This window comes from Gavialis gangeticus, unplaced genomic scaffold (assembly GCF_001723915.1).
Source record: "Gavialis gangeticus isolate Ggan-Ray unplaced genomic scaffold, GavGan_comp1, whole genome shotgun sequence".
Classification (NCBI taxonomy): domain Eukaryota; kingdom Metazoa; phylum Chordata; order Crocodylia; family Gavialidae; genus Gavialis; species Gavialis gangeticus.
Genome location: NW_017728998.1, coordinates 39,565,674 through 39,579,080, shown reverse-complemented (window position 1 = coordinate 39,579,080; position 13,407 = coordinate 39,565,674). Strand labels below are relative to the sequence as shown.

Here is a 13,407-nt window from a genome sequence, read left to right as displayed (position 1 = left end):
GCATGGGGCAGTGGGGGGAAGTGGGAATTGCCTCCCTGCTTGGCAGTAGCCAGTGAATTTGGGGCTTAAAAAAAAAAACAAAAACCCGGGATGCTGGGGCTGGGCAGGGCAGCCATTGATGGGGCTGGGAGAGAGGGTGGGGGGTGGGGCCTGTTTGATTCAGAAATTTAGCTGATTCAATGGCAGCCAAATCTCCAAATCAGATTTGGTCGAATTGATTGGGGCCATTGATTTGAAATCACTGAATCGAATCGCTGTCCCCCATATCAGCCGAACCTGAATCTGAAGCAAATACTAGCCGCTTTGCACAGGCCTACTAGAAGTTTCACATAAACCAGCTTAAGCGATCAGAAACTGGTTTAAACCTGTAACAGAAGAGAAGCACATAAACTAGTTTCCAAATGGCTGAAATTAGTTTAAGATAAGACTGGTTGAATGTAGTATCAGTATTAAGTTGGGTCAAACCAGTTTATGGAACTTCTGTCCCAGACCCCTTCCTGATTTAAGTTGAATCACAGTCCCCCAGTATCCCAGATGCTTTGCAACCCTGAGTGGGGCTGTGCTTTCTGCTCCGGAGAGCAGGGCTGGCCCCTCCCCTCTGCTCCCTAGCCTGATCAGGTAAGTCCCCTCCCTGCTCCATTTATTCCCTCTCCTTCCCTACTAGGGTACCGAGGCCCCTGTCACCCATTTCCCCCTCCCCAATCCAGTGGCAGGGCAGGGAGCATGGCCAGAGCTGGCTGGCATGGCCCCTGCCATCCACCTGCCTCACCAGTGGCTGGGGCTGCAGAACTGAGCCCAACCAGCCGGCAAGTGCTGCTGAGGGTGGAAGCAGAAGGGCCATCACAGGCTGGGGTGCAGGGTCTGGGTCCTTCCCAGCAAGCTGCAGCTGGGGCCGGGGCCATGGGGGCTGCACAGTTCCCTATGCCCAAGCTCAGCAGGGATGTCATGGAGCCGCAACCAGCTGGATAGGGTCCCACAGAGCAGTCCGTGGGGTCAGGGCCCTTCCCAGCTCTCTGAGGCTGTGACAGCCTGGCTCAGCAGCACAGCACCTTCCTGGGCCAGCTTGGTGGCACTGGTGAGCCCCAAGCCTGGCAGGCACCACTGTCGTGCCCCCTGCCCCATGCAGCACCTGGGGCTGCAGCCCCACAACCAGCTATCCAGGGTACTTGGGAAAGCCCTAGGGGGTTCATGTAGGCAGGTAGGGATGGAGTGCCGCCACCCACCACCTCATGTTACCACCTTCCAGGAGCAGGGCCATCTACCACCCTGTGCTGCCACCGCTCTGCATCCAGCCATGTGCCACCCCTTCCCTCACCCCCGCTGTGCATCTGCCCACTGGGAGTACACTTAATAAAGAAAGTTGAAAACCGCTGGCTTAGCAGATTCTTATTGCTGAGCTTTCAGTGAGGAGAGTTATTTAGTTCAAATTTTGGGTGGGCTGGTCCTTGTGCCCTAATTATCCACCAGTAATAAAACCACAATTTGGTGACAATTAAATAGACTCTCTAGTGCATATTACAGTTGTAACTAGTAGTTCTGTGGCTAATGAAGAAGCAGAAAAGTAGAAAAATGTGTCAATTTATGTGTATGCATCAAAAAAAACTTACATGCTTGAAAAATTAGATTCCATTGCAAATTCCTTATATTTGACTGAAACCTACAGTCAATTCACAACTGTATGGTCAGTGTGTAAATAAAGTTACAGTCTGAAATTTAAAGCTTTTCTGTCACTATGAAAAATTGACTTTCTTACCTGTAACAGTTGTTGTCAAACTTATTGTAACTGGCAAATGCAATTAAAACTCCAAACCCAGCTCCTAAAGAATAAAATATTTGGGTGGCTGCATCGATCCATACCTGCACAGAGAGACCAACATCATTAGATATGTTAGCTCGGTCAAAGAGATAATATGAGCGATGTGAAGAATTGTACAGTAACAACTAGCTTTGGAGATCTATGATCACAATTCATTAGTGATTATGACCATAGAACCCTGTATGTTCCCTGGCCTATCGAGAACCAGCTCATAGGCTGTAATCAAGTATTACATGGATTCAACTCCAAAACAACAGATGAAAAACTAAATGTGTGCATTGTATCGCTACTGGTTGGATTTCTTATTGAATTTACATAGAGTGATGTCATGATTAAATGATTTTTCTCCAGCCTTAAGGCAATAAGCTTCCTTCTAGTTCAGGGTCAATTTGGAATGCACTGTCAGAGAAATAAAAATAATTAACAGGTCAGGATTTACAGACTTTCCTTTCCCCATAAAACAGCTTGTGACTGTAATTATATGATGCTTGCTTCCTTCAGAAGCTGAAGCTTGATTCACACGCTATGAAAAGGATCATCTAAGGAAACTTCATTTTCATTATTCATTCATTTGGAGAAGCAGAAATTATTCTTCTGATAGTCATTAAATTCTACTTTGGCTGGAATTAAATTGCTTTACAATTGCCTAATCTCAGTAAAATGGTTCCTAACACTTTTTAAGAATATTGCATTTTCTAGTTCTCCCCACCTCTTCTTTTCCTCCTTCTGTATACAGACAGTGGCTGAAGATGATGATGGGGGTGCTAAGCTGCTGCAGCTGGAGCCTTGAAATACAGCAAAGGGTGTTTTCCAGTCAGAGCTGAATTTTTTTCATCCAGTGCCATAAATAAGCTCAAGTATACTTGCCCATCAGGGTTTGCTGAAAGGTCATGGGACTCCACAAGCCTGGCTGGAGCCATGGGTTTCACCTGCTTTGGGTTTTCAATTAAGAACTTTCACACAGAACTATCTTTGGCTTATTCCAAATACAGAGAATTTGTCTCTGTGCTACTGCCATGTGCAAGGGAACCAAAGAGCCAAACGTGTGTGTTGTATATCTAAAAGCCATTTCCCAGACCACTGATGCCTGTCAGATTTGCATGGATTTCAGTTGCATTTGGATCAGGCCCACTGAGCAGAAAACAGTTTAACTGGATCTTTAAAAATCCTTCACAATGATGTATTAGTTGAAAAAATATGGTATAGAAATCCTAGCATTTGCTTATGTTATTGTATAAGCAAACATGCTGGGCATCTATGACATTCCAAAATTACAGCTCATGGGAAAAATATAGTTATTTAGGAGCACTAGAAAATTAGGGACCCAGCTATCGCCAATAATTTTTTAACTTTTCCAGGATGCCTTGATATCAGCTACTATTGCTAATTATAGTCCCCAACCACCCACTCACTGGAAAAATTGCAGACTATGCAAGTACAAGGAACTGTACACCAGAAAGTGCTTACATTGCTTTTTGATAGGTCACTGACAAAGTTGTTAAAGAGACCCCTGCCACTAGAGTTTAGCTATTACAGGCCTTGTTATACCTTATGCTATAAACTGCACAAATGTTGATCAATGTTAGTGTTAGTTTGGAGAAGTCATCCTTAGTCTAGAAGCTTTCTCTAAGTATCCCCAACTTGCACAGCTATGACTTGCTACTAGGACTAGGTACACACATTACACTTTACTTGTATAAGTGATCACCAGAAACTGACCTATACCCATAACAGAACAGAATTTTGGCACACACAGATTGGTCTAAAAATGGCAGAACCCCCTACCAAAGGGTGAATGTGTGTTCTGTTCACTACCCATCTAAACTGCACTGCTTACAGAAACTGCATAACTTAGATCAATTCCACCTTGGGCTTTTTGAATATATATACCTAGCCTAGAGACCTGGTGAGCAGTGGGACTAGGATTGGTAGCTGTGCCTTGCCACTAGAGGGTTGGTGAGCCAGGACAGGCTTCTAACCCTGCTCTACAGGTCAGGGTGTGAGAGATCCTGGGATACTGTAGGGCTTCAACTTGGGTGGCACATCTGTGGGGAGTGGCCACACAATGGAACTGAAGCTGGGTAGTATGGATCAGAGGAAATCTTGGTGAAACTTTTAGCCACATAATGAGTCCTTAAAATAACTTTAATTTGTTAATGTGCAGACAATCCAGAGGTTAAGAGGCCCGGGAGCCACCCAAAATTACTGTGGAACAAGGTCCTTATACTAGATTGGTGTTTGGGACCTAACTCAAAGGTGTTTAGTGTATGCTTAACACTTGTTTACCTTAATGAGTCCCCCCCCCCCCATCTTGTATAGGAATGGAGTTAAGCATGTGCTTATGGGTTTGCACAACTTGAGCCTGCCTTCTAATTCCTTGTGTTATTCCAGTCAATTGGTATGGAAATCCTGGCGAGGAATAAGCAGCTTAAATTAACATTTTGTGCAAAACACTTCTTGTAATAAACAGGATGCAACACAGAGATGGGATGGGGGGAGCAATTCTTCTGCAATTTATGCTGATGTTTCTCTGTTAATTGCAGTGGAGTATCTTTTGACTTATGGCATTATCTAGTTTATTGGATGGTGTGCTATTGGATTTTTTTTTAATATCTATTCCAAAAAACATTTTAGAGGGGACTGTAGCCAGTCTTTCATGCCAAATTTCCTTCCACCTTATTTTTATTACTGTAAGTTTTGCGCATATACATTTTCTTACATTTGTGAACTGAAAGAATTACTGCACAATGCAGAGAGGAAGCACTGTTTGAATCCCCAGATACGATATAACTTGCAGGAAATTTCTTATGACATGCAAAGGTGTAAATGTCCCCTTCCTGTCCTAGATTTCGTAATAGGACTGATTTCATTCAGCATTCATTGCTATTTTTTTAAATTGTGAAACAGAATTTTAGGACATGTTTTAGATCATCATTTATAAGTGACTTCCTTTGATATTTTTCCCTTTTGTTGCTAGTCTTTATTGGAAGAAAAAGTTCATAAGTCAAGGACTTGCAGGGGCACACTGACATAGCACCAAGGTAAGAGTCAAACCTCCCAGAGATCCAACAAGGATTAAACACACAAACATGTCAAGAGAACCAGCAGAGGGCCCAGTTTCCTCACAAGAGATGATGAAGAATGCCTAACATGACAGGCTACTCAGACAACTTCCCCGTGTAAGCGGTCTTCCATCTTTCACCGTCCTGCAAGAACTTTTTTTCAAATTTCTGAAAAATATAGTCTTATAAACAGATGATTTTATGGCTTGCCAACAAGCAGGTGTAGAAAAATTAACCTCAAAAGAGTAAAGTACAATACAGTATACCATAAAATGCAGAAGCCGTTATGTGTATTGAGGTTCAGCTCCCCAGCTGTTGTAACTCAGCATAGTTCCATAAGCTTTCAGCTGAGGATCTAGCCTGAATAAACATTCTTCAAACATCATTTAAAATGGTGAGGAAAGTGAAATTTCTCATGCATTCCCCCTTGCCTCTGCATTTTTCTACACATGAATGCTTGTATATGTATACACGCTTCTGTATAGTGCGTGGTATACAGAAACATACTGCACTGGTGACTGTAACAGGTCGCCCTCCCCAGTGTCATCTTTTGCATTATCCGCACCCTATGTGGGGCACCCTTGGAGTCCCCTTAAGGTTTCTCATGTCCCACTCTCTACTTGCCTGCCACATCTTGATGGAAATATCATCTTGTAAGCAGGAAACTGCCTATTGCTTTTTGTATGTTGGGGTCCTCCGCCACCACTGGCCTTGACCCCAGTCTTTCTTTAGCTAGGCCTCTCCATCTAAATCCAGCAGATACGGTTGGACTCTGAGGCTCTACCTTTTTAGTCATGGGGCTCGTGGCCCTCCTTTTTGCCCCAATCTGGAGCCCAGCCTCCCTGGCCCAGAGGCCCATCCACGGGCCCCACAACCAGGGGGTCACAAATTCAAAGCCAGTCAACGGCCCCGACTCCGCTATCCCAGTTGCACCCCAGGTGCACCAGGCCACCCTGGCCTTCTAGGATTGACCTCTGGTGCTGGGCCTGTGCTCCTGAATACTGCACCTTCTCTGTTGCTGGGCCTGTGCACCCCAAATACTGCACCCACACTGGTGCCAGAGTCCCTATGCTATAGTGGGGTCCAATGAGGCCTCCTCCTTCCCCAATAGCCCCACCCAAACCACCAGTGTTATTCAATAACAAATATGAACAGTCCTATCCATGGGCTATAACCACCACCAAAAAAATATGGTTAAAGAAGGCAGCATACCAGCTTACATTTACTCAGAGGTTCATGCTTCTGCTCCCCACTGTTGGCTACAATCCTTCTTCTGGGGTTGCTGCCACTTCTCCAGGGTCTTCAGTAGTTACCCTCCTCCAGCCTTTGGACCGCCTCTCTGTGGAGCTCTTATATACACTCCTTCCCCTTTGGCTGCTGGTGCCCTACTGCTGCCCAGCTCAGGGTTTTTATAGTTCTGGCCTGCCCCCTTCCCGTCACCTGACTGGCTGGCCTGGTTCAGCTCTTAACCCCCACTTTACCAGCACTTTACCAGCATGCTGTGCCCAGAAAGTTCTGGTTTTAAAGGGGCCGACCTGCTTTCTGGTAACAGGGCATGTTGTCTGGATCTGGATTTTGATCACTCCGAGGTAGACTAAATTGAGATTTGGGATTTTCGTGATCTGCTACACTACAGTGTCTGTGAGGGAACCTGAATATTGATTATACATCATTCATAATATTAACATGACTAAAAAGTAAATAAACAAATTAAGGAGGAAAGGAATTGTTTGAAAAACCATATACAAAATGGCTCTGGATTTTAATATTTAGGCTGCCTATGGACTTTGTCTATATTCTCAGTTATTCAGGAAAGTGAGTCAAGTAAAGTAAAAATATGATGAGATTAGAAGGCTCCTAGACATAGGAGCTATTTAGAGAATAGGGGCATGTCCCTGGGGAGAAGGAACTGCTATGCCAATTCATTTTCTTTTTATGACATTTATATTTACTTTTCAATGGTATGTCTGTTTGAAAAGCAGTTAAGATTTTTGTATTGGCCCATGTCAAAGGAATGCCTTTGCTTCTGCATGCCAAGGTAGTGCTTAGTATCCTTTTAAATAAAAATAATTAAAAAAACCAAGTCTAGAGTTGAAAACTGTGGTCATTAGATCCCTGGGCTCTGTGAATTTTGAAACACTAGGGTTAGGGACAGGAGTTACACATAAACCAGTTTAAGTGATCAGAAACTGGTGTAAAACTGTAACAGAGCATAAGTTCAGTGCACATAAACCAGTTTCAAAATGGCTGAAACTGGTTTAAGATAAACCTGGCTGAATGTAGTATCAGACTCAACTGATTTGGGTCAAACTGGTTTATGGAACTTCTGTCCCTGGTTTAAGTTAAATCACAGTCCTCCAGCATCCCAGCATGCTTTGCAGCCCTGGGTGTGGCTATGCTCTCTGCTCCAGAGAGCAGGGCTGCCCCCACCCCTCAGCTCTCTAGCCTGAGCAGGGGCAGGTGCATGGGCAGATGCATAGCCCCCTGAGACAAAGGGTTATTCCCCCCCCTCCTACCGTGTGACTGTGACCTCTGTCAACCATTCCCCCCTTCCCAATCCAGCAGCAGGGCAGGGCAGGGAGCATGACCAGAGTCAGCTGGCATGGCCCCTGCCATCCACCTGCCTCACTAGCTGCAGGACTGAGCCCTGCCAGTCTGTGAGTGCTGCTGAGGGTGGAGGCAGATGGGCTAGCCCAGGCTGGGCTGCCAGGGCCTGACCTTTCCCAGCAGACTGCAGCTTAGGCTGGGGCCACAAGGGCTGCATGGCTCCCTGTGTCCAAGCCAGGCATGGCTGTCATGGAGCACAACTGGCTGGGAAGGACCCTGTGGGGCCAGCCTGTGTGGGCAAGGCCCTTCCCAGCCCACTGCTGGTTGTGTGACAGCCTGGACTGGCAGCATGGATGGGGGCTAGCTGGGGAGTGGGTTTTCCAGGCCAGATCAGAGGTGCCAGTCAGCCCTGATCCCAGCAGCCACCACCATGCCCCCTGTCCTGTGCAGCAGCCAGACCTGCAGGTGCACAGCCAGTTGCAGGCTGGCAGGGGCTATTCTGCCCCTCTTGCCTCCAGCTGCCACAGCTATGCCATACCACTTTAGGTGGCGGTGAGGGGGACAGGAAGATTCAGCCTTGTGGCTCCTGCCCAGTGAGTGGAGCTTGGGCTTCAGTCCCCAGATGCCTTGGAAGGTGGAAGGCATTTGGGTGAAAGGCGTCCAGGGGCTACAGACAGAGCTCCGTGTGCTGGGCAGAAGCTGTTGGTTCTGGCAGGGCTGTTTTTCTCCCCTCACCTCCAGCTCTGGCTCCCGCTCTTGTTGCAGAGTGCAGTACCACTTGAGATGGGGGAGCTTCCTTTAGCCTGGCATCTTCAACCTGGGTTGGGCTGAAGGAAGCTCCCCCAGTCCCAAGTGGCTTCCTGGCCGGGGTCCTTACATGCCAGAGCGGGGGTTTAAACCCCACAAATCATACTGGCCATGCCCCCCAGGTCAGCTTCCCATCAGCCTTATGGCTGCTGCAAATGGAAGGGAGGGCTGCTCTAGTGCCCCCAGCTTCTAGCCTGAGCCACTACAGGCATGTGCCTGCATTTCCAGAATTAAACATGAATGTCTGTGCACTTGCAAATCAGTTCAAACTTTGCAGTTCAATTCAGGCTCTGGCTTTTTGAATGTCTATCCCAGGTCTAGGGGTTTTATAATGGGTTTAAATGAGTTGGTCTGCAGATCTTTCTTAACACTGCATTGTGATGGAAAAACTTAATTCTAATGTATGGTAGATTAAATGTTTTCAAGCAGCAAAATCTTTGGGCAGTTGTAGACAACAGGGGGGTTTAAATTGAAGCAGTGTTTTTTTAAACCCCTGTGTTGTGTACATCCATGTCCTTACCTGTCTCTCTGGCCACAGGGAGGAGAGAGCAAGCTGCCAGTGGGCCAAGCAGTCCCTGAGCTGCGGGGGAGGGGACTGGTGCTTCCCTCCATGGCAGCGGTGACCCCCCACCCTTAGCAGCACCCACCCACAGGTACCCGGGTCAGGCGGTCCCATGAAGCACTGCAACTATGGAGGGAAGCACCAGGCTCCTGCGCAGCTCAGGCAAGCTGGCAGACTCCAGGGAAGAAAAAAATTAGATCAGACTTACTACTTTTTTTTTTTCTTCACTGCAGCCTGCCTTCCTGGGCTGCTGCTGGGCTGCCTGCTGGGGCTGTCTGCACAGCTCCTGAGCTGCACAGAGCCCGGTGATTCCTTCTGTGGCTGTAAGGTAGCAAACTAAAACTTGTCAGAGGTATTTTAGTTTGCTGCACCCCAAAGTCATTTGCTGTACCACAAAGTCATTTAAGGTGCATTACACTGCTGAATTTGCTACAGTGGCTGGAATTAATGCGCAATATGCCGCTGAATTTGCCCACTTGTGCAAACAGCAACACCATTAAAGCAGTGCAAAAGGGCATTTAACCCACTTTAATGAATTGTCTACAAATGCCCTTTAATTATTGTTTTGGCCTCGAATCAAGCCATGTTTGGCTATATTTGGTATGACTGGCTTACATAGCTTTTGAATTGTATTGAAAAGTCTCAGTTGTTACAAAGTGCTGTAAGATGATTTGCACTGAGTTAGTCCTAACTTATTAAAGCTATTCCTTATTACTATGGGGCAAATCTCAGTTCAGATACTTACCCAAAAGCTTAAATGTCTACTCAAACCAGAAATACTTCTAAACTGATTTCTTTCCATGAAAATTTTCATTTCCAATGAAAAGCCATTTTCATAGAAATGCATTTGTTCCAGTGACAAATGTCAGCAGTTGTGATTTTTATTACTAGTGCTTGGCTTAAATTATGCATTTTTTTTAAATCATGAAATTAAGTGATTTTCACAAAAATGCAATCTGCAACTTTTGTTCCCCATGAACTAGCCATATCCCAGCATTTTACTGCAACAAGATGGCTGCTGCACGCTGGAGAAAGCATTCCCCAGCCAACAGCAAAAGCCTAGCAGCCTGGGGGAAGGGATTTCAAAGAGGATGGAGAGAGCTTGGGCATGGGTAGGGGATGGGGCTGTTTGCTCCTCCAGGTGTGAAAACTGGGGGTGGTGGGTAGGATGGTGCCTGGGGCCATCAGCCAAGGCTGCCCCTGGTACCAGATAGGGGAGGAGCTGTTTACTCCTCCAGGCCAGAAAACTAGGGCACTGGGACTTTGGGGGTGGGGAGAGGGAACACATGTGGAGGAGCAAACACCCCCAATCGGGGGCATGTGGGGGAGCCACGGTCTGGGTGGAAAAAATGGTGGTCCCCACCATAATTGAGCTATGATATTAGCAAGCTGGGCCTTTGATTTAAACCAGGCCCAATTTATTATATTATAGCATCTGTTCAGCCTAGCGGTGCAAAAAGCAGCTCTTGCTATCTGAGTATTTCCCCAGCTTCAGGGAGCTTTCAGCTTGTTCAGCCAGTGCAGCTACCTTTTGCACATACTCAAACAAGAAGGAAGTCATGATAGATAAAGGCACAGTTAGAACATGTATCTTGTTTAAGGGATTACTTGATGCTAGATTACATTGGAACAGCCCCAGGGTTACCTAAACTATTATAGTAATCACAGTGGTACAGATCCATTCTGATAACGGCTTCCTGGTGCTCCCTTCAGTGGTAGAGAGCCAGCAATTCAGGGCATTGGAGAAAGCTGTCTAATGTTCTTGTAGAGACAAATATATAAATATTTAACTTTAGAAACAAATACTAACCATCTAGTAGCATCTTCCATCATTAATTTGGAAACTGTCAGGGGTGGTGGTTATTATTTTGACATAGGAAGTGAAAATGATGGATAAAACTTACTGTAGCTTCTTTTAATCTTCTGAAATCTATATGTAGGTATGCATTTATCCCATTGTATGCACCAGGCAATGTTATTCCATGTACTAACAATACAAATAGTACAACATAAGGCAAAGTGGCTGTTATCCACACAACCTGGAGGTAACAAACAGACACAGAAGTTAATTAAGCACCAGGAAATTTTATAAATGTGTTACAGAATATTGCTCTCCCTATAGTTGCTTATTTCTCATGTGTATATAGGACCTCTTTACTATTTATCATATGGTAGGGGTGTCAAATTCATCTTGTGCTCTGGGCCCACGAGCTCCTTGTGTGCTGGATCCAGCCCTTGACCCAGGGTTGTTCCAGCCCGGGCCATGCAATAGGGGCGACAGCTCTGGCTCAGACATAGGGCATGTGATGCAGCTCCAGCTTTCACCATGTGCCCATGACAAAGCTGGCACTGCAGCTGCTGTATGCCCCATGTTACAGTTGCAGCTCCACCTCCAGCATGGGACATGAGGAGTTAGGGCCACAGCAGTGACAAAGGGTGAGGTGACCAGAAGGCAACTGGGGCCATATCAGACTAATTACTATGTCTACTAGGGCCCAAGGGCCCCAAATTCTGAGGCATGCCACTCCTCTGGGCCACCCCCCACCCAACTTCTGGGCAACTGGTAGCCTGTCAGGCTAGATAGAGCAGCTCCATGGACTAGATATGGCCTGAGGGCTGTATGCTTGACACCCCTGTCATAGGGTACATTGTTTTTATGAAAAACACAGCTCAGTCACACTGACAATAGTCTCATATGACATTATATGAGCATGCAAGGGTGGGACTGGTTTGGCAAAGAGAAGACATGTTGAAGTGGCTATTCTAATGTGTGTATCAAACTCCTAAGCATGCTCAGTGTGAATTATTTCCATAAGTATGAACTATTTCCATAAGTATGAGGAGACACTAAATTATGTTTGACATAAAAATGAGAAAGGGTATATAGCAAGAGATCTTAGTTGTTTACCAAACTGAGAATTTTTGGAGGGAAATAACTGCATTTGTGACTCCAACTCCTAATGTGTCTGTCATCATCCATTTCTACAAATGAATGCGGTACAAACTCAATGTGCAAATAAGGAAAAGCTGGGAGTTAATCAAAATATACAGTGCAACTGGTGTCTTAATTCTATAATTGTAACAAAAAAGACAAATATAAACCAGCAATGCATTAATTCATAGTGGTTTAAATTAAATCAGAAAGTATGAAATTTATGGGTTGCTGAAAAGTTTGAGGTGGCAGCTAACACTTCAGAAACAAAAATAATCTGAAATTCAAAGGTTAGTAACACCTTTTCAGATAGTAGGTAATCTCAAACTATTCTAATGGTGTGACAAGTAAGGATTCAGGTTTTTTTAATGATTCTTGGCTCCTAAGGTATTTCAGGTAATTGCTAAAATCTTTGGCAGTGATAAGGTGTTTACAATTTTAATGAATGATTATTAACTAAAACCAAAGTTCCATAAGCACTAAAATAAAATGTTTATCAAGATTTGTAAAGAGCAAGAGATGCTCCTACATAGGCATTCAAAACCACATAAGTTCAAAGGAAAAGATTCCCATTTACTTCAACAGTTTTTGGGTCAGACCACTACTATTTCATTTTCTAAAAGAGACAAAGATGATGACTGATGTGCAGGGAAAATATTAGCTCTACCTTTCCTGATGTCTTTACACCTTTCCACAGACTGAAGAAAAGAATTATTACCACCACCAACAGGCATAATGCTAGCTGCCATCGAGGTGAGCCAAGGTCATGGATGCCATTGCTTTCATGCAGATGTAGAACTCCTCGTCTAGACCGAAAGGGAAGAGGTAAAGAAGTTAGGTCACTGAAAAAATGTTCTGCCTTATTCACTGTGCTATAGGTAGGGACCTATTTAATTAATGATTTTGAGGAAATTGTGAGATCCAGGATTGTCTGAGAAATCCATGAAATCAAGAACAACAACAAAAAATTAATAAAATGCTGGTTCCTCAGCAGAGCCAGCAGTTCTTGCTGCCAGCTGTGGGGTGGCACAAAGGGCAGCAGACAAATGGTGGCTGCCCCTTTGTCCTTCCCCCCCGCCCCCGGGGCCACTCTGCCAATCGGGTCTGAGCGTTGGGGCTACTGTGAAATGATTGTGGAATTAGAACTTTACACTGTGATCAACTCGCAAAAATTGGTAAGTCCCCTTGCAATTTAGGTAGACTCCCTAGCTATAGGTAGATTTAGTAGAAAGGAAAATTGCACTGGGAAATCAGTAGCTTATCTGATTACGTTTTTACTTCTCTTGGAAGTTGGTTCCAGATCCTAGCCGCCCTGACTAACTTCCAGGAGAAGTGGTGCTGGCTCCTACCCTGGGGGTCTTTAAGAGGAGGTTGGATGAACACCTCGCCAGGGTTGTTTGACCCCAGTACTCTTTCCTGCCATGGCAGGGGCTTGGACTTGATGATCTGCTCAGGTCCTTTCCGACCCTACCAAGTATGAAACTATGGAACTATGAAACTCTCTCTCTCTCTCTCTTTAAAATGGCAGTTTTACATACCCTTATTCCAGGGCTTATTCAATTCAAAATAGGTTTACTAAATTAACTAGAAAATGGTGTCTAACAGGGAAATTTCTGATAGTTAGCATAGTGACTAAACTCTAAAAACACCATCCCTAGTTCACTGCCCATCACTATATGGT

The 13,407-nt window shown here is 45.2% G+C and overlaps 1 protein-coding gene and 1 long non-coding RNA gene across 3 annotated transcripts in view; one reads left to right on the top strand and one right to left on the bottom strand.

Moving 5' to 3' along the window:
• Window positions 1-13,407, bottom strand: part of SLC6A2 (solute carrier family 6 member 2) — a 158,696-nt gene that overhangs the window by 72,301 nt on the left and 72,988 nt on the right. For both annotated transcript variants that reach the window (XM_019505735.1, XM_019505736.1), the window contains exons 4-6: window positions 12,394-12,532; window positions 10,699-10,833; window positions 1,754-1,857 (exon numbers count right to left, since the gene is read on the bottom strand). In XM_019505735.1, coding sequence (XP_019361280.1) covers window positions 1,754-1,857; window positions 10,699-10,833; window positions 12,394-12,532 — 378 coding nt within the window. The remainder of the gene's footprint in view (window positions 1-1,753; window positions 1,858-10,698; window positions 10,834-12,393; window positions 12,533-13,407) is intronic.
• Window positions 1-13,407, top strand: part of LOC109289624 — a 182,589-nt gene that overhangs the window by 168,583 nt on the left and 599 nt on the right. Inside the window, exons 2-3 of the long non-coding RNA XR_002095435.1 lie at window positions 4,794-4,857; window positions 12,424-12,551. This is a non-coding gene — a long non-coding RNA (uncharacterized LOC109289624). The remainder of the gene's footprint in view (window positions 1-4,793; window positions 4,858-12,423; window positions 12,552-13,407) is intronic.